The sequence below is a fragment of the Canis lupus genome, chromosome 12, assembly GCF_048164855.1.
Source record: "Canis lupus baileyi chromosome 12, mCanLup2.hap1, whole genome shotgun sequence".
Taxonomy (NCBI): Eukaryota; Metazoa; Chordata; class Mammalia; order Carnivora; family Canidae; genus Canis; species Canis lupus.
Window position 1 is genome coordinate 45,751,311 of NC_132849.1, and position 26,355 is coordinate 45,777,665.

At 48.2% G+C, this 26,355-nt stretch overlaps 2 protein-coding genes across 5 annotated transcripts in view; one reads left to right on the top strand and one right to left on the bottom strand.

Moving 5' to 3' along the window:
* Positions 1-4,290: 4,290 nt before the first annotated feature.
* POMC (proopiomelanocortin) lies at positions 4,291-11,065 on the top strand. 2 transcript variants are annotated; one of them, XM_072770842.1, is made up of 3 exons: positions 4,291-4,451; positions 8,031-8,182; positions 10,213-11,065. In XM_072770842.1, exons 2-3 carry the CDS (start codon positions 8,051-8,053, stop codon positions 10,876-10,878), a joined length of 798 nt encoding a protein of 265 aa, XP_072626943.1. In that variant the 5' UTR covers positions 4,291-4,451; positions 8,031-8,050; the 3' UTR covers positions 10,879-11,065. The 2 variants fall into 2 exon arrangements, with proteins under 2 accessions (XP_072626943.1, XP_072626945.1); XM_072770844.1 differs by having other exon boundaries at positions 4,298-4,451; positions 8,001-8,182.
* Positions 11,066-13,565: 2,500 nt separating this feature from the next.
* EFR3B (EFR3 homolog B) overlaps positions 13,566-26,355 on the bottom strand; it is a 94,023-nt gene continuing 81,233 nt past the window's right edge. For all 3 annotated transcript variants that reach the window (XM_072770841.1, XM_072770840.1, XM_072770839.1), the window contains exons 18-23: positions 26,134-26,261; positions 25,329-25,420; positions 22,344-22,392; positions 20,259-20,365; positions 18,897-18,946; positions 13,566-18,264 (exon numbers count right to left, since the gene is read on the bottom strand). In XM_072770841.1, coding sequence (XP_072626942.1) covers positions 18,159-18,264; positions 18,897-18,946; positions 20,259-20,365; positions 22,344-22,392; positions 25,329-25,420; positions 26,134-26,261 — 532 coding nt within the window. In that variant the 3' untranslated portion in view covers positions 13,566-18,158. The remainder of the gene's footprint in view (positions 18,265-18,896; positions 18,947-20,258; positions 20,366-22,343; positions 22,393-25,328; positions 25,421-26,133; positions 26,262-26,355) is intronic.

The following is a 26,355-nucleotide window of genomic DNA, read 5'->3' on the forward strand; positions in this document are numbered from 1 at the left end:
ATAATCAGAAAGGATATAGAATATTTAAGAAACCATAAAATACAATGTTTTGAACTGCGTATGAAACATTAATCAAAACGGGCCAGGGGATTCCTGGGTGGCTCAGTGGTTTAGCGCCTGCCTTCAGCCCAGGGCGTGATCCTGGAGTTCCAGGATCGAATCCCACAACTGGCTTCCTGCATGGAGCCTGCTTCTCCCTCTGCCTGTGTCTCTGCCTCTCTCTCTCTGTGTGTCTTTCATGAATAAATAAATAAAATCTTTAAAAAAAAAAAAACATGGGCCATATGGTCATCTATTGAGCAGCTCCACACATGTACACTAACTTCAAAGGACTGAAATAAAATAGAGCATGGTCTTTGACCACAGGGGAATCAGTCTAAACATTAGTTTCAAAACATAACTAGAAAATCCCCAATGTTTGGAAGTTAAGCAAAACACTTTTTAATAATGCATAGGTCAATCCAGATATCTTAAGGAAAATACGAAGATATTTAAAACTAAATGGAAGTAGAAATACAACATAGCAAAACTTGCAGGATGAAACCAAAGCCATACTTTACTTATTTTTTTAAAGATTTTATTTATTTATTCATGAGAGAGAGAGAGAGAGAGAGAGAGAGAGGCACAGACACAGGCAGAGGGAGAAGCAGGCTCCATGCAGGGAGCCCGACGTGGGACTCGATCCTGGGTCTCCAGGATCACACCCTGGGCTGAAGGCGGCACTAAACCACTAAGCCACCAGGGCTGCCCTAAAGCCATACTTTAAAATAAATTCACAGGAGCCCCTGGGTGGCTCAGTCAGTTAGGTGACCAACTCTCGATCAGGTTGTGATCTCAAGTTGGTGAGATCGGGCCCCATATAGGGCTTCTGTGCTCAGTGCAGAGTCTGCTTGTCCCTCCCCATCCCCCCCCCACTTACACATTCTCTCTCTCTCAAATAAATAAGTACAATCTTATAAAAAATAAGAGAAGAAATTTATAGCTGCAAATACATATATCAAGAAGAATAAAGGTTGAATATCAATTATCGAAGTAAAAGCATTCATTTAGTGTCTAACTCAAGAGGATAAAAAGGAGGGGCACCTAGGTGGCTCAGTTGGTTGAATGTTACTCTTTCTAAAACCTTTTTTTTTTTTTTTTTTCAGGGAGAGAGAGAGAGAGAGAGAGAGCACGTGGGGTGGGGAGGGGCAGAGGGAGATACAGAGAGAATCTTAGCAGGCTCCATGCTCAGCGAGGAGCCAATGTGGGGCTCAATCTCATGACCCTGAGACCAAGACCTGAACTGAAATCAACAGTCAGATGCCTAACTAACTGAGCCACCCAGCACCCTAAGCCTTCAACTCTTGATCTCAGCTCAGCTCAGGTCTCTCTCTTTTTTTTTTAAAGATTTATTTATTTATGATAGACATAGAGAGAGGGGCAGAGACAGGAGGGAGAAGCAGGCTCCATACCGGGAGCCTGACGTGGGACTCGATCCCGGGACTCCAGGATCGCGCCCTGGGCCAAAGGCAGGCGCTAAACCGCTGAGCCACCCAGGGATCCCCTCAGCTCAGGTCTTGATCTCAGTGTTGTGAGTTCAAGCCCCATGTTGGGCTCCATAATGTGTGTTGAGCCTACTTAAAAAAAAAAAAAAAAAGATAAAAGAAGAATAGATAATTAGGAATTAGGAAGCAAAAAATAATAACTGGAAATTTCAGAAGTAGATAAAAGTGTACATGCAATAGAGAAAATCAATGAAATTAAAATTGATTCTTTAAAAACACTAATAAAATTGAATAACTCCTAAGAAACTAATCAAGAGGAAAGGAGAGATGACATAAATTACCAACATCAGAGATAAAAAGGGACCATAATTATAGATTCCATAGATGCTAAGAGGATAATAAGAAGATATAATAAACAATTTTAAGCCAATTAACTTAATTTAATTAATTAAATAAATAAAAAAATTGGGCAGCCCGATGGCTCAGCGGTTTAGCGCTGCCTTTGGCCCAGGGCCTGATCCTGGAGACCCAGGATCAAGTCCGGCATCGGGCTCCCTGCATGGAGCCTGCTTCTCCCTCTGCCTGTGTCTCTGCCTCTCTCTCTGTCTCTGTGTTTCTCATGAATAAATAAATGAAATATTTTTAAAAAATAATTAATTAAAGATTTTAGATGAAATGGATACATTGTTAGAAATATGCACCTTGGGGCAGCCCGGGGCGCTCAGCGGTTTAGCGCCACCTTCAGTCCAGGGTGTGATCCTGGAGACCCGGGATTGAGTCCCACGTCAGGCTCCCTGCATGGAGTGGGCTTCTCCCTCTGCCTCTCTCTCTCTCTTTCTCCCCCTCCGTGTGTGTGTCTCTCTGAATAAATAAATAAATCTTTTTAAAAAAATATGCACCTTACTCAAATTGACACAAGAAGAATAGATTATTAGAATAGTGCTAATCAAGTGATTGAAACTGATTAAAAGCCACTCAACAAATAAACAAATGTGGTATCACTGACGAATTATCTCAAACATTTAGGGAAGAGATAAATATCATTGTATATGAATTGTACCAAATTATTAAACTAGAGGAGTTGGGGGATAGAGATTTCCAGCTTGTTTTCTGAGGACAGCCTAATTTTGACACCAAAATCTAAGAAGAATTCTATAAGAAAGGAAAATTACAGGCTAATGTCATAAACACAGATACAACATCTTAAATAAAAGATTAGAAAATTGAACTCAGTGTTACATAATGATAACATATCATAATAAATTAGGCTCAATCCAGTAATACATGGTAGGTGTAACACTAAAAATCAACAATGCTATTCACCACATTATCCCAGTAAAGGGGAAAAATCATATTATCACCTGACACTATTCATTCTATATTCCATTAAGAAAATGTCATTATAAGAAATCTCTCAAGAAGATGTAAAACATCAGACTGGGGAAAAAGCAATAAAGTATCTGACTAAGGAAAAAGTCTCTTAAGGAAATAATATTGGAGGGGGACCTGGGTGGCTCAGTGGTTGAGCGTCTGCCTTTGGCTCAGGTCATAATCCTGGGGTCCTGGGATGGAGTCCTGCATCGGGCTCCCTGCAGGGAGCTTGCTTCTCCCTCTGCCTGTGTCTCTGCCACTCTCTCTGTGTCTCTCATGAATAAATAAAATAAATAGAACTTAAAAAAAAAAAAGGAAAAAGGAATGTTGTGGATGGTTGAAGTGCCAGGATGTAAGATGGACAGGTGGGAAGTGACCCTTGAGACTCAGGGCAAGGTCAAGTGATAAACAATCTTGTTTACTGTTTAGGAGTTTAGATTTCTCCTGTATCCCAAAAGGAAAGGATTGTGGACTATAAAGCCAATGTCACCAACCAAGAATTCTCACAGGAGTGTTGGAGTCCGAAAGAACATCTGACTGGGAATAAAGAAAGCTGCAATTGGCAGACTAAAATGAGCACATAAATAAATAAACAAACAAACAAACAAATAAATAAATAAAACAAGCACCTTGATCTGAAGTTCAGTTTTGTTCTAACACTCCCTCCCACCCCCGCCCCTCACAATTTGTTTCTTCTTTACTCCAGGTTAAGGTAGACCATAGGGAAAGTACTTCAGCTGTTCTCCATAGAGCACCCCATTCCCCTCCCCATTAGTAGTAGAAGGTTAACAGCACCTTTTCCTTGGGGTCTGGAGCACAGGAAGGAGCCTGCTCTGGCCTAGGCCCCAGGAGCGGCAGTGCAACTTGCCTTCACACCTCCAAGAAGGCAACCTTCCCTGGGCCTCAGGTGAGTGACCCCTGACCTTTTCTGCTCCCCTCCCTACCTCCCTGGTTCCCACCAACCTACTCTGCTAACCTGAGGCAGAGGGATTGTGATTCCCCATGACATCTTCACCACAGTTTCCAAAGGATGGGGAAATCTGAGGCATTACAGACACACTCCCCTTTGTGGAATATTTACCTCCAAGTGTGAACGAGGCAGATGCCAGACCAAGCACGCACACAAGTAACTTCACCCTCTCCTCAAAGACCTCAGCCAGCGCTCCAGGCCTACCCCACACCGGGGTGCTAAGCCACCTGCTCGTCCTAACTGGAGACCCAACACCATCCTTAATTAAGTTCTCTCCTGATAGCTGCCAGGTGCACCCTTCAGCAGGACAGTGTTAATTCCAGCCTGCGGGGTAGAGACCCGGCCCCCTTTCCGGGCACTTCTGCCCTTTCTCTAGCCCCTACCTGGAAACCTCCCTCCTGAGCCCTATGGCCCCCCTTCTCACGGTCGGGGGAGTTGCTTGTTACGCTGCCAGGAAGTTCACGTCCGTTGCCCACCCGGGCGAGCCCCGCAGGTATATAAGGACCGAGGAGAGCGACTCGGACCAGGCGGCGGCGGAGGAGAAAGAAGAAAAGTGACCTGAGGAGGCCGCCGAGCATCCTCGCCCAGCGCAGCGGGAGTCGCCCAGAGCGCAGCCTCTGCAACAGGTAAGGGCGCAGCGGCGCCGAACCTCGCTCTTACCCCGAAACCCCCTGCCCCTGGGCCTCGGGATGATCTCGCCCGGCTCCGATCGCTGACTTGAGGCGCCTTTGGCTCGCTGCGGTCCTGAGTTCCTTGAAAACTTTCTGTCCTGAATGCGGCGCGGGAAGCCTCGGGATGGTGGGCGAGCGGCTGCGACGCTGAAAGCGGTCCCTTCCAGGAGCCGGCGGCCGTGTCTTTCCCGGGGAGTCGGGCTGCTAGGACCCCTGAGACTCCTACCGCCTTCTGGGGGGAGATCTCGGTAAAGCCCTGTCTTTTGGTTCCTCTTCCTCTCGATTTTCTTTTCTTAAAAGATACCATATGCTGTAGAGCAAATTAACGTTGGAAATGAGAGCAAGAGAACAAAGGCTAGAAGTTACAATAAAATCCCTGCATTCCAGACTTCTTTGGATTCAGACCCCTGAATCCTCCTTTCTCTGCCCACTTTAGGGCACCTGAGGTGTCTGGATGCAGATGCGGGTCTCTAAGACCCAACTGGGGTTAAAAAGAGGTGTCCCCGTGTGGGAACTGTCCAAGGTTCTGAACACCCTGTGGGTGCCCTCAATAGGACCGCAGAGTGGACCTCTATCCTGAAGACCCTAGATTGCAGGGTGGAAACAACCCTTTGAGCTGTTGGAGGCTTAGTTGATGGAGATTTCCAATGAAGGAGGAAGAGTCTGCAGGGCATTTGGATCCCCCCAATTTTTCGTGTATAAATGGAAAGGTGGTGATTCTCACAGACGGCTGGAAGAAGCCAAGGAAAGTACAAGTGCATTTATTTTGTCACTTGTGAACATTTGCACAGATTAAACCTTATTTAATGACTTAATATTCCTTTGGCACTTTTGTTTTAGGACTTGATGCACGTGTATCATGGTGAAAGGAGAAAACTCTGCACCTCTGCTCCTCTAATCTTTACAGAAGGGCATGACCAGTGTGCAGTTTTAGACTGACAAACAATATTTTGTTTAGCTCAAAGAGAATTTGCCTACACATATGAAGTTCTCATAAAAGTAGTTCTGTTTAAAGTTAATGTCAAGATTAGTAAATCATAAATTTCTATTTATTTTCCCAAGGCTTTCAATTATTAAATTATATATAACACTATCCCTACCTACAAAAGCACAATATCTGACATTTCTTCGTTACTTTATTGCTTGTAAAAAATGACACAAGATAATATTTGTTCATTATAGAAAAATAGAAAATACACATAAGCAAAAAGAAATCAAGTTGCTTTCAGGAAACTGACTTTTTAGCAGTAGAATGGAACTCTGAGAGGGAGGGCAGTGTGAATGTTATTATGTTGTACGACACAGCCAGTGCAGTAGAGAGAGGAGAAATGCTCTCTGGGGCTTCTCAGGAAGGCCTGAAATCATGAGGTAGGTTTTAAGAAAATGGAAATCATCCCAGAATGGCCAGCCTTGAGGAGAATTGAAGTATAATTGAAGTGACTGGCAGATCTGTATGATTTTACTTTTTCTCTACTAATGTTATTTTACACTTGCCCACGGTGATATGTAATGACCATTTTTTTGCCTCTCTTGTAAATCTCACATTTTTCTGACCCAGATGTTTGTATAATCTCAGAGCTTTTTTTTTATTATTAAGATTTTATTTATTTGACACACACACAGAGCACAAGCCGGGGGAGTGGCAGAGAGAGGCAGAGGGAGAAACAGGATCCCTGCTCAGAACCTTGAGATTATGACCTGAGCCAGATGCTTAACAGACTGAACCACCCAGGCACCCCATCAGAGCTTTAATTTAAATTGCTTTGCCCACCAAGTTTGGGCTCCAATTTTGAACTGGAGCATCAAAATGCTACAGTGGGGGCAGCCTACCCCTGGTCAAGACTTAGACATCAAGGGGCACCTGGGTGGCTCAGTGGTGGAACATCTGCCTTCGGCTCAGGGTGTGATCCTGGGTCCAAGGATCGAGTCCCACATCGGGCTCCCTGCGGGGAGTCTGCTTCTCCCTCTGCTTATGTCTCTGCCTTTCTCTCTGTGTCTCTCATGAATAAATAAATAAAATCTTAAAAAAAAAAAACAAGACTGGACATCAAGGTTGATCAAATGCTCTCCTGGTTGCCCCTTCAGCCAGCTGACTGGCTGCCAGCGCCACCTAATGGCTGTTCTGAAGACACTCAGGTTGTGCCTGGCAATCATTCAAGAAGGGAGCCCAGAGCTGGCTCAGCTTTGGGGGGAAGGAGTGGGGGTGGGACAAAGAAAAGGAAATGGCTTTCTGAACTAGACAATGAGAGCCAGGGAGAACTTTCATTTCCAAAGCCTTCTCTATAAAAAAGATTTGCCCCCCTCCCCTCCACGAATAGGAGATTTCTTTTAGGCAAACATTTACAAATGCAAATGTCCATTAGGACAGATAAGAAAATTAGTCATCCACACCTTAATGTGAATTACTCTTCTCATCTAATTAGATTTCTTTCTGCAGTTGGTTGAGAAGTTCTTCTGAAATGTAAAATGATTGTGGGTTGGTTGTGAGCTAATCACAAAAGAAGCTGACCTGGGTGAGGGGGGAAATGACCATGGGAGAGGTGGAAGGCTGGGGAAAGTGTGGGGCGCAGGGGCGAAGGGCTGCATCACCGCTCCCTTCTTTACTGCATCCTGACCTCTTGACTTCAGCTTCTGCTGGGAGGTGCTTTCTGACTTCTCCAAAAGTGTCTTTGGTGGGTGTTCACAATGGGGGGGGGCGGGTAGTTCCATTCTCTTTTGTGTGTCCATCTCCTTCCCTTCTACACTTACAGCATCTTCCACTCTGGCTATTTCAGACTATGAGAGACTCAGAGAAAAAGAGGAGGTCCAATAAGGAATGTATTTAGACGATGAGCCAATTTTAAGAGAATGGGGGTCTGCTTTAAAAATAAATCTCTTCAAAGCTGCAGGAATCTGAGAGATAGTGATCGTCTGAGTGATTTCTGTACAGGACATCAAATTAGGTTGGCTGAGGTTTTGACCAAATTGGCCAGAGGTTTTATTTGCTTTTATGTAAACCTACTATTCATAGGAAATAAGAGTTTCCAAAGAATGATAGGATCCTAGGGGATGAGGAGGAGGATAGACCATCTTGAGCAGGAATTTCAGAATCCCTTGTCTTTCCCAAGTTACTCCTTGGATCTGGAATGTTAGAACTATGCTGCATGAAGGTGGTGAAATGGGAAAGTTTAGGATAACAGGAGAACTTGTCATGAACACCCAAGTTATTCTCTGTCTCTGGGCCTCAGTTTCCCCATTTCTCAAATAAGGGGCTGGACCAAATGATCCCTAAAATAGCTTCCAACCCTAATGTCCTTTGGGGTCTGATTTTAACAGGAGACAAAGTGGAAATTGTGCATAGATTACCCAGGTCCCGTTCCCCTGCTCCCCACCACAACTCATACCAAACTTCTCCTTGAACTGCCCCTGTCCTCAAAAAGCCTCGAGCTCCACAAGTGAGTGTGTTGTTAATATTGGCTCACAGTCCTTCCTGGTCAGTGGCCAACATTGTTCTGCTCCTCGCAGGGGTCCCACCAATCTTGTTTGCCTCTGCAGAGCCTCAGCCCGCCTGGAAGATGCCGAGATCATGCTGCAGCCGCCCAGGGGCCCTGCTGCTGGCCTTGCTGCTTCAGGCCTCTGTGGAAGTGAGTGGCTGGTGCCTGGAGAGCAGCCAGTGTCAGGACCTCACCACGGAAAGTAACCTGCTGGTATGTGGGCTCTGGCCGCCATCTGGATTTGGGCATTGGCTGGGACTGGGGCTGGGACTGGGACAGCACAAAAGAAAGGGGTGCAGGGAAGGGGAAATTCATTTCCAGAGATCTGGTAACTCAGCGCAGGGTAGGAACAGATCTCTAGGGTGAAGTCAGAATTGAGCTAAGGAGAGAGGGAGCAGCTTCGGGGAGATGAGTCTGGTCCACAATTTCTACTCGATTATCTTCCTACCCTGTCTTCTTGTATGAAGACCCATTCCGTTTAAGCTATTTAGGGATATTGCAATTAAGATAATAATGATAGTAACAGTAATAATAATTGTTCCCTCTATTGATTCTACATTTTCAGTCCTTTAGCATTTTATTCCCTTTCAAATAACTTTGTATCACTTGACATTTTCATTCCCTAGAATTCTGTACAAGGAGAAGGAAAAACCCAGGTGCCATTTTCCTCTAACTGGTCCCAAATGTCTCATGCTTCTTCTGGAAGACTGATCTTCTGAAGCCTTTCCAGAAGCATGTAAAGGCCCTTTGTGCCAGGCTGGAATTGTGTGTGTGTGTGTGTGTGTATGTGTGTGTATTGGGAGCTCTAAATGAGAAATTACACCACGTTAAGGACTCAAAGACACACTGCCAGTATCAGTGACTGAGTTCCATCCTGCTGCCAGCATCTGCCTGGTGAGGGTGGAATGCACGTCATTACATTTGTGTGCTTCAGTTAAGGTGAAGAGAGAGAATTTAAAAACATGGAGCAGGGATCATGTACAATATAAAACAGAAGAAAAAGCCCAGGGAGTTATGTCTCTTCCAGTTCAGAGAGAGACACAAGAGACTTTTGATTAGAGACACCCACTGCATAGCCTCTCCTGTTGAGAGTCCACTAGGGAAGGAGCAGTGGCCACGGTCAGAGCCCATGGGTTCTAGCCCCTTCTCTCCCACCAAAGAGTTGTGAAACTTTGCCAAGGTCCTTTCACCTCTCTGAGCCCCCTGTTATGTGTCCAGGGGAGAGGAGTATGAGATAGTTTTCACTTTCCACTGTTAATATTCTGCAGTGTCATGATTCTAAATCCCTGGAGTATGAAATTCCCAACTCAACAGAATGGATGGGATCCTTCTGTTTCCTCCTTTGCAGTCCCACGTAACTAAAAACTCAAGGTTGCAGCCTATAGGTCATTTCCCCAGGCAAATGTGTACCATAGTGGAGTTGTCTGCTTACAGAAAGCAGAGACATAGGCCCCGTGACTGAAGCAATGGAAATAATCGTGGCTGTTTACCCTTCCCTCCAGTCAGAATGAGGTACAGGGAAGTGAACTGCTCCCTCCCAAAGCTCACTGACTGGGAAAAGCACAGGATCAGCTCAAAAGACTTGAAAGAAACAAAGAAAGTGCCAGATGGCATAGGAAACATTTTTGAGGCATGGTACAGGGAGATGGTGGGGGGTGTGCCATGAGTTAGGTGTGCAGATCACTGGGGTGAGGTTGAGGCATTATTGGAAACACAGGCTCTAGAGGCCAGACTTCTATTTCTTCCACCTGAATAGCCTCTTCCCCAAATTTCAGCCCAATGCCCCTCCCAGACTCGAACTGAACCATACTTATTTATTCAACTTATTCATTATTGACTGAGTGCAAACAGCTACCACCCATTTACCATTTATTGATCAATTCCTATGCATCCTGGGTATTCCGGGAAGCTGCTGACCCTGCTCACAAAAGCCCTGGGATAAGTAAACCGCTGGATGGCATGGGGGGGGGGCGGGGGGGATTGTTGCAGCTGCCAGGAAGGAGAACCAAGGGGTCCAGGGGACAAAAGAGGTGATGCTTAAGCCGAGTCTTAGACGTCCGCGGGCGCCAGCTGGGCGGGGAGGGCAGGCGTCCTCGAGCGGGGTCCTCGAGCGGGTCCTCCGCGGCCCTCGGTCCCGCCCGCACGTGCTGAGGGCCGCGGGCGCCCAGGGCGCATGCGCAGGCGTGGGGGGCGGGGCGCGGGGCCTGGCGGCCCTAACCCTCTGGCTCGCGGCCCTCCCCCAGGCGTGCATCCGGGCCTGCAAGCCCGACCTCTCCGCCGAGACGCCCGTGCTCCCCGGCAACGGCGACGAGCAGCCGCTGGCTGAGAACCCCCGGAAGTACGTCATGGGCCACTTCCGCTGGGACCGGTTTGGCCGCCGCAATGGCAGCGCGGGCCAGAAGCGCGAGGAAGAAGAGGTGGCGGCGGGCGGAGGCCGCGCCCCGCTGCCCGCGGGCGGCCCGGGGCCCCGCGGCGCCGGTGGCGAGCTCGGCCTGCAAGAGGGCAAGCGCTCCTACTCCATGGAGCACTTCCGCTGGGGCAAGCCGGTGGGCAAGAAGCGGCGCCCGGTGAAGGTGTACCCCAACGGCGCTGAGGACGAGTCGGCCGAGGCCTTCCCCGTCGAGTTCAAGAGGGAGCTGGCCGGGCAGCGGCTGGAGCCGGCGCTCGGCCCCGAGGGCCCGGCCGCGGGCGTGGCGGCGCTGGCCGACCTGGAGTACGGCCTGGTGGCGGAGGCCGGGGCGGCCGAGAAGAAGGACGACGGGCCCTACAAGATGGAGCACTTCCGCTGGGGCAGCCCGCCCAAGGACAAGCGCTACGGCGGCTTCATGAGCTCGGAGAGGAGCCAGACGCCCCTGGTGACGCTGTTCAAAAACGCCATCATCAAGAACGCCCACAAGAAGGGCCAGTGAGGGCGCAGCGGGGCCGGAGGCTTCTCTTCCCGGGAAGTCCACGGAAGGCCCCCCTCCTGCCTGCCCTCCTGCCCTCCCGCCCCCCCCCAGCCCCGGATGTGCTCCTCGCCCAGGCGGTGGGGGGCAGCCCGGTAGTCAGCCTCCTAAAGCTGCCTGTAGTCAGGAAATAAAACCTTGCAAAGTTTCACACCCGACTCTGACTTTGAATGTCCACTGGGTGAATAAAAAATCCGCATCCATCCAAGCAAGAGCAGCATATATTGATTGGAGAGACTGGTTTCCATGTGACCGCGTGGCAGTATAATTCATAGGACACATTGGGAATGGAAAGAAAACGTACCCTTCCTTGTCCCCCGTGGGTCTGAAAGGGAAGGCTGCAGGAGCTCCCCTCTGTTAAAGAACAAAAATTCACCTGGGTAAATTAATTAGTTAATCGATTATTTATTTATTTAAGTTCAATTTGCCAACATATAGCATAACACCCAACTGGGTAAAATCTGAAGATGTAATTGGCTTTATTAAGTGATTCAAGAATCTAGGAGCATCCCATCTAGCAAGTAGAAGGAAGCTCAGAGGAGTGAGACAAAATGGAAGATTTTTATAGGAAGGAGGGCTGGGCAAGAAAGTTAGCAAACGAAAGGATTGTTCAGGGCAAGGTGGCTCCCTTAGAAGGAAAAGCAGGCGCGGGGGGGGGGGGGTGTCTTACCCTGATTGCCTAATCTTTGGGGTGGGAGTGGGTGATGTTTGCCTTTGCACACATTGTGCGTGTTTGCATGTTGGGTTGTTGGGTGCTGGTGGGAGGCAAATGGGAAAGGCCCATGTGACAGATTACCAGATTGGTGCTAGTCAGAAACTTCCTGATAGAGGAATTAGATTTACATTTCTGGGGGAGGTTGAAACTGCAGTTAGGTAAGCCCCCGTTTGGTGACTTGGCCTAAGTGATGCCATTTTGGGCCTGTGGTTTTCTTTTTAACATGTCCAACAGCCAGCCAGACATTTGCTGAAGCTTACTGCTACTGGGGGGGCCCTCTGGGCTTGGGGGTGGGAAGCTATGGTAATACCTCCCTGGCTCTAGCTGTCTCTGTGACCTTAGGCAAGTCTCTAAACTTGTCCAAGATTTGGTTCTCTCATCCATCCACCCCTCCGTTCCTAGTTTGAGGACTATTGTGAGGATTAATGAGAAAATAGATGTGATCTTTTCATCACTGAGAGGTTATGTGTGACAGCTGAGGATGGGTAACAGTTCAGATTTGACTGCATTCCCAGGCTACTCACAAATATTCGCAAACACTTGTTCTCACCTACAGATGCTTCTAGTCCCCCAGGCTCAAGCTTTCATGTTTCTGGTTTTCTTTTTGCTCTTGCTACACCCAAACCCCTCCCCATGTTGCCCAGCTGCAGCCTTTCTCTTTATTATACTCAGTGCTTAGCCTTGACCGTCACTACCACTTCCTAACCAGCTGGTGTCCTTGTCTCCCCAAATGGTCCCTTTCCTCCCTAACCCATCATACACAAGTTCTTCAGATTAATGCATACGAAATCTTGCTTTCCTCACATTCCTTGGTTCAAGAGCCCAAAGTCACCCCACCTCAATGTTCCTTCGATGTCAAATTCCAAGCCATGGCAGGACCCTCGTCCATCAGCTTCACTCTCCTTACCAAACCCCATTTCCCATGTTTTCACCGACCAGTATTCTCACTCTTCTTTTCCCTTCTTCCTTCACCTGTGCCTGAAACCCCCCACCTCCACCCATTTTGAAACCCTTTTAAAAACATGAGCCCAGGCTTGACTCTAGTTCTGCTGGGAAAGTTGTGATCTCTTCCAGATAAGCCTCTTCATTCTCTGCTCTGGAGGGCACACAGTCCAGCTGGAATGGCAGTTTCTAGCTGCATGTATATCTTGTACTCTCTTCAGGGAAATTCTAAGCTCCAAAGGGCAAAGGCCAGGAGTTGTGTTTCTTTTTCTTTTTCTTTTTCTTTTTCTTTTTCACATAGGCTCCATGTGCAGCATGGAGCCTAGTGTTGGGCTTGAACTCATGACCCTGAGATCAAGACCTGAGCTGAGATCAAGAGTCGGACACATAACTGAGCCGCCTAGGTGCCCGTTTCTCTTTTATATGTCCCATGGTGTTTGTACAATGCTGGGGCCGTAGATTTACAGCTACATTTATAATTCACAAGAAACTCATACTTACATATACACAGAGATCCACACATATATATGTCAATTGCATTAGACATACCCGTGAATGATATAGATCAAATCCAGCTGGGAAACATCTATGTATGGCACTTGCACGTAGACCCCCATATATTGATGCTGTAGGAGTTCATAATTAAAGAAAACTGGAATGTATCCTCAGAAATCCCATGTAAAGGGAATCAGAAAGCCTGATTTTTAAGTCTATTGTCTCCCCGACAGTGGATTATATTATGGGCCTAGAGTCTAGTCATTGTGATGAAGAAATGGCCCAGGCTTTCCCATCTGAGGATGCTCCCATGCTGGGAATCCTGAGCTTCATGTTTACATCTTGGTAGCATCTTTTCCCCTAGTCTCCTTCCTTTTTAGGTGAGTAAAGTAATGGTAAGTGGAGGTGGCTAAATGTCAGTAGTTAATGTTGGTATTTTCAGATCCTGTTTGCATCTCAAAAAACCATTTACTTTAAAGAAATCAAATACACAACCATGTGGTGACAACATTAACATTTATTTGAAAAGGGCATCTGTGAAGACTCACTGGGAAATCATGACTAAGAGTCTTAAAGAATGATCTTGCTAAGAATCCTTCTGCCTACAATCCCCCCCTCCCACTCCTTTTTCCCCTTCCTTAAAATAAAACTAATTTGATCAATGAGTTTAAAATACAGAAAACTGCCACAGGCACTAATTCTGCACTCCCATATAAATACATCAGCTGTTATGTACATATATTGTCAACTATGAGCTACATTAATCACACGTATGCACGTGAGCACACACACACTCAACCAGGTTATGAGGGTCTAAATGGACACAGACACATTACAATGTATGTGTAATGCTGCAGCATTTGTGGATTTACAGCTCTGTACTACATAGGCCAGAATCAACAGTCACGGAGGAAGAGCTCAGAAGGGGAAAGTGATAGCCTGAGGCCCCAAGATCCCCTGAAGGAGAAAAGACCAGGTCAACCTGGCCGGTGCTAAAAGAGAGCCACAGAGCCCCATCCACAGTCCCTGTGTTGCCTCCCCACTTCCCCAGCTGGCGAGGCCCACCATGAGCATCCTTTCAACCTTCTGCAACCTTCAGACCTAGGGTCACTTTCACCAGAAAATTTCTAGGGGATGGAACAGCAGCACATGGCCCTAAACATCCCCAGACACCAGGGAGATACCTTATTTTAGCAGGATCTGGCTGTCAGGTCTATGAGTTAGGAGAAGCAGGCATGACCTGCTGTGATGGGACATATTTCCTGTTGACTTTTAAATTTCATACTCAAACTCATACACAGGTCTAGTCCTTTCCCTCAGACCCTCATAGGCCAGTTGCCATTTCATGGTCACAGAGAAGTATTGGAACAAATGGCCTCACTTCCCAGTGACACTCTCTGTGCCCAGGTTAGAAGGCCCGGGGACCATGCAACAGCAACTGGAAGCTGTCATGACCCAGGGGCCCCCAGAGAATCTGAGGCCTGGCCTTAGAGCTGTTTCAAGGTACTCTAAAGCTGCTGTGATTCTTAGGCCAATTGAATCATGTCCTCTGGGACCCAGGATACCCAGGGCGAAGGGTAGCATGTATATGATCCTCTTACTACTTCTCAAGTGCTGTAGATTGTTCCAGCCCCACCTTATCACTGCACATCCATTTGTCCTTGTGTAGGAGGCTGGACAAAGGACAGTAGCTGAGTGAGGACGTTTCTAATTCTTCTCACCTACTTGGGCTCCTCCTTTGATGAGGAGGCATTTAGGAGTCAAGGAACCATTTATCTTCACTTTTCAGAGTCAGGAAAGTGGGAACAGGCACAGGGTAGCAGGGATCCCACTGAAAGGAAAACAAAGATCCTCCAGGATCATATTGGTACTTTTTGCTGACCTGCTTTTTACTTACTTAGATGATTCAAACAATATTTTTAAAAAGATTTTATCCATTCATTTGACTGAGAGAGAGCACATAAGCTGGGGCAGGGGCAGGCAGAGGGAGAGGGAGAAATGGCTCCCTGTCAAGCAGAGAGCCTGACACAGGGCTTGAACCCAGGACTCTGGGATCACAATCTGAGCTGAAGGCAGATGCCCAACCAACTGAGCCACCCAGGTGTACCATGATTCAACCAAATTAACACTCTCCAAATCTCAAATACATTCATGCCTCAAGTTCTGCCAACAGAGTGCTAACTCCATGGCCATGAAGCAAGAGTTCTCAGTGGCTCTAGGGAGCAGTTGGCTTAGATGGGCTTTGCTGGCTCAAGCAAAACAGAGACAGGCAGCAAAGAGGGTTGGTCAAGTGACAGTGCAGCCAGACACCAGAGGGTTTGGAGGGCAGTAAACGGTGAATTTCAGCCAAGGGCTGGGGTGCCCGCCACACTCTGCTTTATCTTTCTCCCCGGGCTTCTGGGAGTGGTGGGGAGCTATGTGTGTGAGTGAAGGATACTGCTCAGTTTACCAAGTAATTGTCTGTTCGAGTTAAGTCACTTTACACTTTGTGACTCCGAGGCATATTTGGTTAGGATCCAGGTTCTACTTCATGTCAGGGGGCAATCCAATATTCTACTGAGTGAGTTTTTAAATTGAAACTAAGAAGAGGGCATTCAAGAAATAGCTAGTCCTCTAAAAGCAGTTGTGAGGTAAAGAGCGAGCTGCTTTAGACAGATACAGGGGTGAGTGCGTATGAAGAACAGCAACTGCACCTTCTCTTTTCACTCTGTTCCCAGGGTGGGGAAGAAGGAGAGGCATCTGAGTGGGCCTACGGATCTCTGGTTCTAGTGCTGGCTCTAGAAAGAGGCTCGAGGGCCACAACGCCCCAGTCCAAGGACCAGGACCCCATGGGCAGGGCTCAGGGTACAGCTGCCATGGGGTGGACCCTAAAGTCAAGTGGACACAAGAAAGAAACAGGGCTCCTCATCAAAGACAAGCAGGGGATAAAGATGGAGAGATCTAGTAAGGAAAGATGTTTGTGGCTCAAGATTGAGATTTTTCTCTGAAGTTTCTTCCAAAGGTTATTTGCCTTCAAATTTTAGCTTAAATTCTGTTTTTTAAAAATAAAGAGTAAGGTAAAGAGAAATCTTAGTTCATGCTTATAAATTTGGGTTGAGCATTAGCCAAGAGCCATAGGACAGAGCCAAAAGCCATTGTGGTAGGGTGGGGGTGGGGAGCAGGAGCCAGGCTCCTGAGGGCTTGTAATCATGCAGGCTGTCTGGAAGCCACAGGCCCATAGCACAGAGGCACTGACCAGCATGGAAACTATGAGAATGAGAGTCAGATAGCCCCCCATCCAAAACATTTATTGCACACGTAATGGGAAAATGCATACGTTAAGGGTTTCCCAGTTTGGGAAAATACACCTATTTATCCTAATAATCAGCCTTTCATTGTGTGTTTGTGCAGGGCTGTGTGCACGGGTGGGCCAGGTGTCCGGAAGAAGCCTGCCTTCCCCTTGGCAGAAACATCCTACTTCTGACCCTTCTCCACACAGCCTAAAATTGTAAAAAGAGATTCCGTTGGGTCAGGAATTTACTCACTCTCTCTGTTTTGAAAAAACAAATTCTATAGGGAGGAATGGTTTGACCATTCACATTTTCCTATGAGTTACATCAGCTCAGAAAAGTTATGAGAAGTCTGTCTGGAAGGGAAGAAAAGGGCTATTTGGGATTACAGGGTGCTGCCACGGAGGATACCCAGGAGGCTCTGGAGGTACAAAGGCCCCCAGAGGGAGGATGGGTGTGGGGAGCGGAGGGAGCACAGCAGAAGGCCTCTAGCTCTGTAGCAGCCCCTCCTCTGCACACAGGCAGGCATGGCACTCAGGGAAAATGGAAACCCAGAACCCACAAGGGTCTCCACTGCCTGCCCCCCAACCTCAAGCTTTGCCAGTTGGCAATGATGTCCTGACTTTGTAAAAAGAGTGAAGACATCATTCCAATACCAGGTGCTGGGGCCTTCTTTCCTTGAATGAAATATCCAAAAGGTTGACTCTGACAACCTTGCAATGCAAAATGCTATCCTCATAACTTGCTCCCCTTCCCTCTCCCTAAACCAGGCTGGGAGCCTCTTCCATAAGCAGTGAAGTAGGCAGGCCTGGGGCCCCTTGCCACTCTTCTTCCTTTTGAGCCAGGTAGAACCAGATTTTCCAGAACCAGATTATCCCATTCTGCCCTCCCTCAACCCAGAGGCTGTAGAAACATGCCAGGATCCTCAGGAAGAAAGGCATCAGAGAGAGAAAACTCAACTCAGAGAAACATCCAGAAGGGAGAGAACGATGGGAGGCCCCAACAAGCTCCCTCTGAACGAAGGAGGTGAGAAGATGCCATTGAGGGACGGTGGCCTTGCCCACATCTGCCGGCTGTTCGTCTATGGGGGGCAGGCCCAGCCTGGGGAGAGCCAGCCCACTCTATGGCCAGCCTGCTGACCCTGCCTCTTCATCCTTTCTGGCCCCGCATGGTATCTCTACCGCAGTTCCTGTTGGAAGGGCTCAACATGAATGAATAATAGAACGAATCACAAGGACACAGCTGGCAGGGCAGCAGGAGAGTGGAAGGGACAGCAGGCCGAAGGAGGGAACGCTCTGAGGAGCAGCCACCTTCCAGCCTGGCACACCGCTGCTCTCCCAGAGGAGCCGGGAGCTTGCCCTGCTTCCTCCTGACCACAGGCCGTGGCGGCTTCCTCTGACTGACCGAGTCTCCATCTGGTTCCCTCCCGGGGGGCTGGCAGCGGTGACCCCTGATCCACCCCCGTGAAAGCCCTTCCCGCGCTACACCAAGCAGGAGCTTCTCGGGACCCCAGCCTCCTTCTGGAGACGCCCATGGTTCTCGGCTCCTGGTGGACACAGAAGAGGAGACAAAGGGTGGGTGAGATGCTTATTGACCCCAGAGGTGGAGGAGGCCTGTCTCCCTCGGGGAGGACAAGGAGGAAGTGGGAGGGCCGAGAGGTGGCCTGAGGGAGGGCCCTCCACCTTGCTTAGCCGAGAAGATGATGCCAACCACGGTGCTTTTCCTCTGAGGTCCCAGTTCCATTTCCATGCCACAGGGGTGGGTTGTGAGGGCAAGTGCTTCCCTCAGACCCCACCCCTCCGAGGAGCTCTGTCTTCTGGAATTCAGTATACGCACAGATCGGGAAACTTCATCTCGTAGACGGGGATGGAGTGGTTCTGAGGCTGGCCATAGGCTGCGGTGATGGTGCCTGATGGGCTTGGGGGCGGCCTGGGCAGGAGCACACGGAGGAGAAAGGTGTGGGAAGGTATGGATCTGGAGTCCCGCCCCGTGCAACCAAAAAGCATAGCTGATTTGGGTTTTCCTTTGAACAGGAACCAGAGATGGTCACTCCATGGGTTCCTAGGTTGCAAATTCTAGAATCTTCTAAACTTCACTTGAAGTCTAGCTTCACTGTAGGTTCTAATAACACTGTTGCTTTGGAAAGTACCAGCCTGGGACACTAGGACCACTGGCTCTTTTCTGGGGTTCACTGAACTGTCTCTATCTCTCTCTAGTCTTGATTTCCTTTTTTTTTTTAATTTTTTAAAATTTATTTATGATAGTCACACACACAGAGAGAGAGAGAGAGGCAGAGACACAGGCAGAGGGAGAAGCAGGCTCCATGCACCGGGAGCCCGACGTGGGATTCGATCCGGGGTCTCCAGGATCGCGCCCTGGGCCAAAGGCAGGCGCCAAACCGCTGCGCCACCCAGGGATCCCTAGTCTTGATTTCCTTGTCTGGGAAAGAGAACTGGTGGCAGACTCCAGCCCTGGAGAGAGAGGCTGTAGGCAGGAGGCCTGGAGACAGGTGTGAGAGGAGGACTCGGGAAGAGGGGTCCCTGCCCAGGGCTGCCACTTACCGGATGGTGATTTCAAAGATCTGGTTGAGTTTGCTCTGCAGCAGTGATGCCTAGACACGAACAGAGGGAATGTGAGCTGGTGGGTCCCCCACACCTATGCTAGTTCTCTTGGGTCCATCTGTCTAGAGAACCCATGGAGGCGTGGGGCAGTTACAGTCTTAGGAAGGGAACTGGTGTGAGCTCCTTTCTGACACTTATCTGTGGATCCTGGCCATGGGTTCAGGTTAGGCAGGGCCACCCAGGGAGGCCTGCTGGGGACAAAACAGAGGCCAGGACCACCAGGAGGACCTCGGCAGGCAGTTCTTAAAGGGCCCTTCGTTCCTCCAAGTGGGCAGCAGGGCTTGCTGGGTATATAGTCATGAGGCTCAGAGCTGGTTTCAGATCTCCCCTTAACTCCCAAGGAGTAGCTGTGCAAAACTGGTGGGTTAGGGAAGATGCTCTCTCTGGTCCCTTCTTGCTGCAGCTAAGCCCATGTGCATAGAGAGCGACAGCCTGCATGTGCTCAACTCTGAGCTCATGAAATGAGCAATATCTATCTCTGGAGCTGGGACAAGAGGTGAGAATAACGTAGGCCCAGGAAAATCTATATGCATTTACATATACCATTATATTGCTATATATCATAATATACTAGAAATATAGATAATATATCTTGGGTAATAGAAAAGAAAATAACATGTATTCTTACTGAGAGGAAAAATTACAATAAAATAAAAGTTATTTGTAGATTTTGGATGTCTGCAATTATGTTTCATTGTTATGAAGATGGCCACTGTGACTAACAAATCCTGGCATGTAATCAGTTTCAAGAAATGCAAAGACATAAGTCACTCTTCTTACTTACCTGGCACTTTCTCTTTCAAATCTCTTTTCCAGGGCCAGACTATTCCATTCCCCCTGTTGGGGTCCCCTGGTTGGAAACTGGGCCCTGTTGCAAATGTTGGCCATCTGCCATGGCTCCTTCCCCCCTTATCCATAATGAGATGAGCATAAAGGCACAGACCGCACAGAGTTGTCTTGAAAATGACATAAGCTAATAAATGGAAGATGCTCTGGCTGTGCCTAAGTGCGAGTTACATACTTGCTATTCTATGTATTACAATCTGTCCATCTGATGCAGGAGCTCCTGAGTCGGGACTTCCTCATTATACAGAAAATATGAGGTCTAAAGGAGTATATGGCTAGGAGCCCAGCCTTCTGGTTCTTGGGGGAAACGATGTAGTACCAGGGCACTGTTGGGATCTAAACCTTAATTTCTGGGTGACAAAAGTGCCAAGACCTCCTAGAAACTCAGTCTGCCCTGGATCCAAATCCAGTGTCTGCTTGGTCCCCAAGGACTCACCCCTGTTAGGGCTCACTCACCCGGGCCCCACAGTGTGCTGCAATCTCCTCGAAGGGTGCCTTCTGGAATTTCTCCACCACCTGTCGCCGCCGTTCACGTTCCTGCTCCTCAACAGCCACGCTGTCCACTGCAGCACAGAGAGCTGGGTCAGCCCTGGGGTCCCACCCACTGATGCCGGGGTGAGGGCTAGAGAAGATGGACCCCTCCAGGGGAGCTGGGTCTGTGACTGCATTTTGGGTTCTGCCCTCTGCTGATGAGCAGGGCCATGAGCATGGCATGGAGGATGTGGTGCCCATTACTCAGGCCTACAAAGGCTAGATCTTTTCCTGACTTAGAAAAGATCCTGAGGCTCAGCCCCACTCCTTGTGAAAGAGTTTGAGAACTAGTTAAGTGGGCCCTTTGGCTGGAGTTTATTTATTTATTTATTTACTTATTTATTTAAAACAGATTTTATTTATTCACAAGAGACTCACAGAGGCAGAGACATAGGCAGAGGGAGAAGCAGGCTCCATGCAGGGAGCCCAATGTGGGACTCGATCCCAGGACCTCGGGATCACAACCTGAGCTGAAGGCAGATGTTCAACCACTGAGCCACCCAGGCGTCCCTAAGCTGGGCTTTTAAAGCCCCTGAGTAGCTGTGTTACCACTAGGACTCTCAAAGAAGTTCCTGGAACAGGAAGTACTCTGTCACTAATTTGAAAGGGACAGCAACTATGGAAAAGCCAGATGGGTCCCAAAAGCCAACATGAGAGCTCAGCCCTCCGTGGCTCTGCAGTCCGAGGTTGTCCAGTTTAAGGCTTCTATGTATTCCTTTTAGCTTCCAAAATAAGTCAGTGAAAATAAAGGGGGAGGGTGGTCAGATATGTTCACACGTTAAGGCGGCAGAGCAGTATGCACATTCAGAAGGCATTACTACCAGAGACAACTGAAATTAAAATGGTTTGGCATTTGAAGGTATAATTTATCATCAGTTATCAGAAAAATTCTCTTACTTGGGATACTTTATTGCCCAATAATCCAAGTAAATGAGGTACTGCTGCATTTTAAAATCTGCTGCCAACAAATATTAATATGATTTGTTCTTAATATCTTTTTTGTTTTAAGATTTTATTTGTTTATTCATGAGTGACAGAGAGAGAGGCAGAGACACAGGCAGAGGAAGAAGCAGGCTCCATGCAGGGAGCCAGTTGTGGGACTTGATACTGGAACGCCCTGGGCCGAAGGCAGGCACTAAACCGCTGAGCCACCCAGGGATCCTCAAGTTCTTAATTCTTTCATTAGTCAACTTGTTCTTTTGTATTATAGTGCACCAAAAAATGGTCTAAGTATTTATACAAAATTGCTTTTTATCTAACTGGCTGTAACCCTCAATTGATTACTTTTTTTTAAAGCTTCATCACTTTATAAAACATTTTATTTATTTGAGAGAAAGAGAGAGTGAGAAGGAGTATGAGCCGGGGGAGAGGCAGATGGAGAGAGACAGACTCTCACTGAGCTGTGAGCCTGATGTGGGGCTTGATCCCAGGACCTCAGGTCATGACCTGAGTCAAAGGCAGATGTTTAACTGGCTGAGCCATCCAGGCACCCCACAACTGATTACATTTATTTATTTATTTATTTATTTATTTATTTATTTATTTATTTATTTATGTATTTATGTATTTATGTATTTATGTATTTATTTATTTATTTTAAAGATTTTATTTATTTATTCATGAGAGACATATATAGAGAGAGGCAGACACACAGGCAGAGGGAGAAGCAGACTCCATGCAGGGAGCCAGATGTGGGACTCGATCCCGGGTCTTTAGGATCAGGCCCTGGGCTGAAGGTAGATGCTCAACCACTGAGCCACCCAGGCATCCCCAACTGATTACTTTTAAAGGCATCTAGTTGTCAGTAGAGAAAGGGTTGCCTGACATAGGATATGCTGGCAGCACTACTGATTCCCATCAGGAAAGTGGAACTATTCACTGCAGTATTTGTAGCTGTCATGAGTTTTGGGAAAGCTGCCAGCCTCCCTTCACCTCTGCACTGAATCCCGTAGCAGGCTGCACACACCTGTGCCTCCCCCAGGACCAAGCACTCCCTCTCCTCCAACTTACCGATGGCCTTCTTCAGGGTCTCATAGGTGATCTCCTCGGCAGGCACTCGCTGAGAGAGAAGGTGCAGAAATGCTCAGAAAGGTAAAGTCGGGGTGAGGGAGGGAGGTTTTGGCAGCTCCTTTGCTTCTCAGAAGAATGTCCCCATGGGCAGAAACTCCCCCAGGATCCCCACATTCTCACCAGTCTCTGAACCTCCCCAGCCGGTGGCACAGAGGCACCATGGGTGAGGGGGCCATTCCTCATCAGCATGCAGAGGATCACCTGATAGAGCTCACTGCCCTCCCCCCACTTCCAGCTTGTCCCATTAAGCCCCATGGGAGGAAAACAGTGTGAAAGTAAAAAAAAAAAAAATCTTCAGAAAATATTGGCAGCAGGAAGAAGCAGTTGGCAAATATCTCAAATGTAAATTTTAAGAAGTGAATAACATTTTGAAAGAATCAGGATATAAAATTATCCACCATGGTGATTTGAATATTTACTAAAGGTCAGACATGCTGAAGTTATTCAGGGACCTGGGTCACAGGATCTCAGCCCTCACAGAGCCTATTAAAGGAGGTGAAAAATAATAAACCCAAAGAAGGATTATCCCATGGATGCCTAGCCCCGGGCCAGAGGCTGAAAGCCGTGAAGAGTTTGAACTAAGTCCCAGGTATTCCCCAGTAGACTCTGAGCTCCCTGAGGCAGGATCCACGATCCACTCCTATCCCATCATTCAAATGTAATATTAAGTGAAAGAATCAGACACAGGAGAGAATGATGTCACTGATAGAAAGTGCAAAAAGTGACATAAGTCAGGCTTTGGGAAGAGGGTCCTCTTGGGCAATGACAATGTTCTATTTCCTGATCTGGGCATGATTGCACATATACATTCCTTTTGTGAAAATTCACTAAGCTGTACTTTTGTGATTTGTTTGGCATTCAGCAAAGGCTAGTTTGCTAGAACTAGAGTAGTTCCTACTAGAGTAGGAAAGGCCAGAGATGTAGGTATGGGATACAATCGTTTAAGAAATATGAAGTAAGCACTGAGTATGTGCGGGACTCGTGGCTGGTCACTGAGTAGAAATGGCACAGTCTGTCAGCATGGGAATTACAGGCCAGAGGGAGCTGTGCTGAGCTATCAGCCACTCTGAATCCATCCTCCGCACGTCCATCCATGTAGCCGCTCAGCACTGACCCGTGTGGGAGGTGCCAGGGAAGATCGCAGGGACAAAGAAGATCACTGGTCAAGGGCAGGTAGACAGGGGCTTATGGAGGAAATGGGACACAAGCTGAGCTTGGAAGAGTAGATGGTTCATGGGCACAAAGGTGCAGAGGGAGGGACTTACATATGGGATTACTAGCAAAGACCTGGCCGAGACCTCATGGGGAGACTGAGCAGACCAGCCACAGTGGCACACAGGCTACCTGCCAGAGGGGGGAGGAAAAGAACATGAACCAGTCACACCAGCCCAGACTATAAATGGCTCTGGATGCCAGGCACTGGTTGGGGGTTTGATCAAATCAGTATTTATTGATGAACTGCTTTGAACTTGGCATTTAAGGCTATAGGGGGCCAGCGTGGGATTCTGATAGGGCATGGTGGGCTGAGAGTGGAAAGAAGTGCAGCGTGGCTGAAGGGCACAGGGTAGAGGCCCCCACACCCCTTGCTTTGGCTACCAGGCTCCCCCTGAGTTAGGTGGACCCTCCAGGAGGGAAAGGAACCCATTCTGGTGACCCAGGGGACACTAGAGAGTAGTAGACCCTGTACATGGGCAAGCATTTCTCCTTCTCCTTCTGCTTCACTTTACTCATCATTCCTGAGGGTCTTAACTCCTGAGCAGGGAGAATCACAACTATGGTGGGGGGGACCAGCCTACTCACACTGCAGTCCTGACACATGTGAGGTCCCCTGTCCTGCAGAGCTGGAAGGCCTTGGAGGGCACATGGTTCAACCTCATTCTACTCTTCCAGTTAGCCTGACTCAGAGCTTCCTTCTTTCCATGGGAAGGTTCCAGACAAGTGTCCCAGTGAGAGAAGACTTGGGAAAGTGGAAAGTGGGCACAGTTGGAGGGAGGCTCAGTCTGGACCCCAAAGACTTGCCCTTGCTCCAGGGCATCTGGGGAAGGGCTTAGGGATGAAGCTGTCCCCCATGGCTACCCCAGCACCAATGAGCAGAAACTGACCCAGTTCCCCCTTCCCTGCCATGGGCATCCTCCTCACTTCCCGCCGAAGCTCTCTCATGTGTCCGTCAATTCCGTTAATGGTGGGAGACACCATTAAACACAAGTATGCTGCATCTTATGGCTTCACCTCCCTCACGACCCCCTTCTCTCCCTCTCGACCCCTTTCTTTCCCTCTCTGCCCCTCCCCTTATTTCTTTTTCACTTGTAGGAGGAAAGATGGGTCTTTCCACTGTGATTCCTTCTTCTCTCTTACTCATGGGCTCATCTGCTTTATTTTCTGAGGCAGAAGAAGTAATGGCAGGGGAGATATCACCAGTTAATTTGAGCAGAAATTAGGTATTCACGGCCCCCAAGAGAAGATGAAAGAGAGATCTTTAAGCTGCAACTTTGTCTATAAAAAAGCACTTCTATTGATCTACGTGTTAGAAGCACTGTGAAAGCTATTCTTGCCCTCATTTCCCCCATTAAGTCTTCCAATTTCCTACATGGAGCGCATCTGCCTCTGTTGGGAATGGGAAATGACCACTAGCACGCGATCCGTGTGATCTGTATGACACTGTCATGGGAGTGAGTGTGTGTGTGTGTGTATGTGTGTGTGTGTGTGTGTGTAGCACATATATTTTTTCCAGATGGAGATATCTATGATATATGTGATTAGAGACAGTAAGAAAATGGGATATTTGAGAACTTTGCTTTCCATGCAACTTTAAATGTGTTATGTAGTTAAGGGAGCCTGGAGCATGGAGTGTCTGACTGCAGAGGAGGCAGGAGCAGGTTCCTTCCCTGGGGATGCAGGATAGCATTTAAACAATAGGACACTCACTTCCTCCTTCTCGGGGCTGTTCCTAGATTCCACCTCCACCTGCAGGGAAATGGTTTCTCCAATGCTTTTCCTCTTGGATAAGCGATCTTCATCTGGGGAAGAGAAGCCCAGAAGCTAGAGTCTCCACTGTTCAGAGAGAGCCAGGATCACACCCTTCATACTGTCTCCCAATCCCCCTGCCTTTGCCAAGCCCACAGCCCCCGGAGAGCTCAGGACACACTGAGGCTATGGCAGGTTTTTTGAAGGCTGCTGGCCTCCTCTGCCCACCTTAGGGTGGTGATTTTGCTGTTTATGGCTAAGATTTTGAAACCATCGAGGAACACAAAGGTGCTGCTTGTGACATCTCAACTTGCACAAGTAGCTAGCTGTCACTTGTGGAGCAGTTACTAAAAGTGCCTTTGCCTTTATTATTCTGTGTGCATCTCCCACCAGCCCTCTAAAGCAGGTGTCATTAAGCCCTATTTTGTAGTCAAGGAAACTGAAACTCAGAGATGCCAGGAGACTTGTCTAAGAATTTTCTGGAAATAAACAGCAGAGAACTCGCACAGTTCATGTGTGCTCTTTAGGGCTCTGTGGGGCTGCTCCTGCCTGGCTCATGGGCCACTTTCTCCCAAGGATCCTGCCCTGGGGAGAAAAGGTGGGGGAATCAGAAGGCTCTCACTTCCACTACATTTTTCAGCTTCTGTGTGACATGCAAGGTGCCGGGGGAGCCGAGCGAAGGGCACCCGTGTCCCTCACACCCAGGTGCTGTCCTGTGAGGAAGAGCCAGGGGGCAGGCTTGGATGTGCTTGCATGGAGCACCTACCTGTCAGCTGAGGGATGTAGGGCAAGCAGAGCCTGTCTGAATTGTAGCCGCTGCCCCCCAGGACTTCACTGATCTTGCTCTGGCGGAAGAGGAACTCAATCACTACCCCATCAAGATTTTGGGACAACCTGCAGGACAAAGAAGGAAAGAGGCAACCAGAGTGATTTCCTAGTGACTTGATTATAAAAGGAACATGCATCATGCAAAAGTCCCACTTTCCAG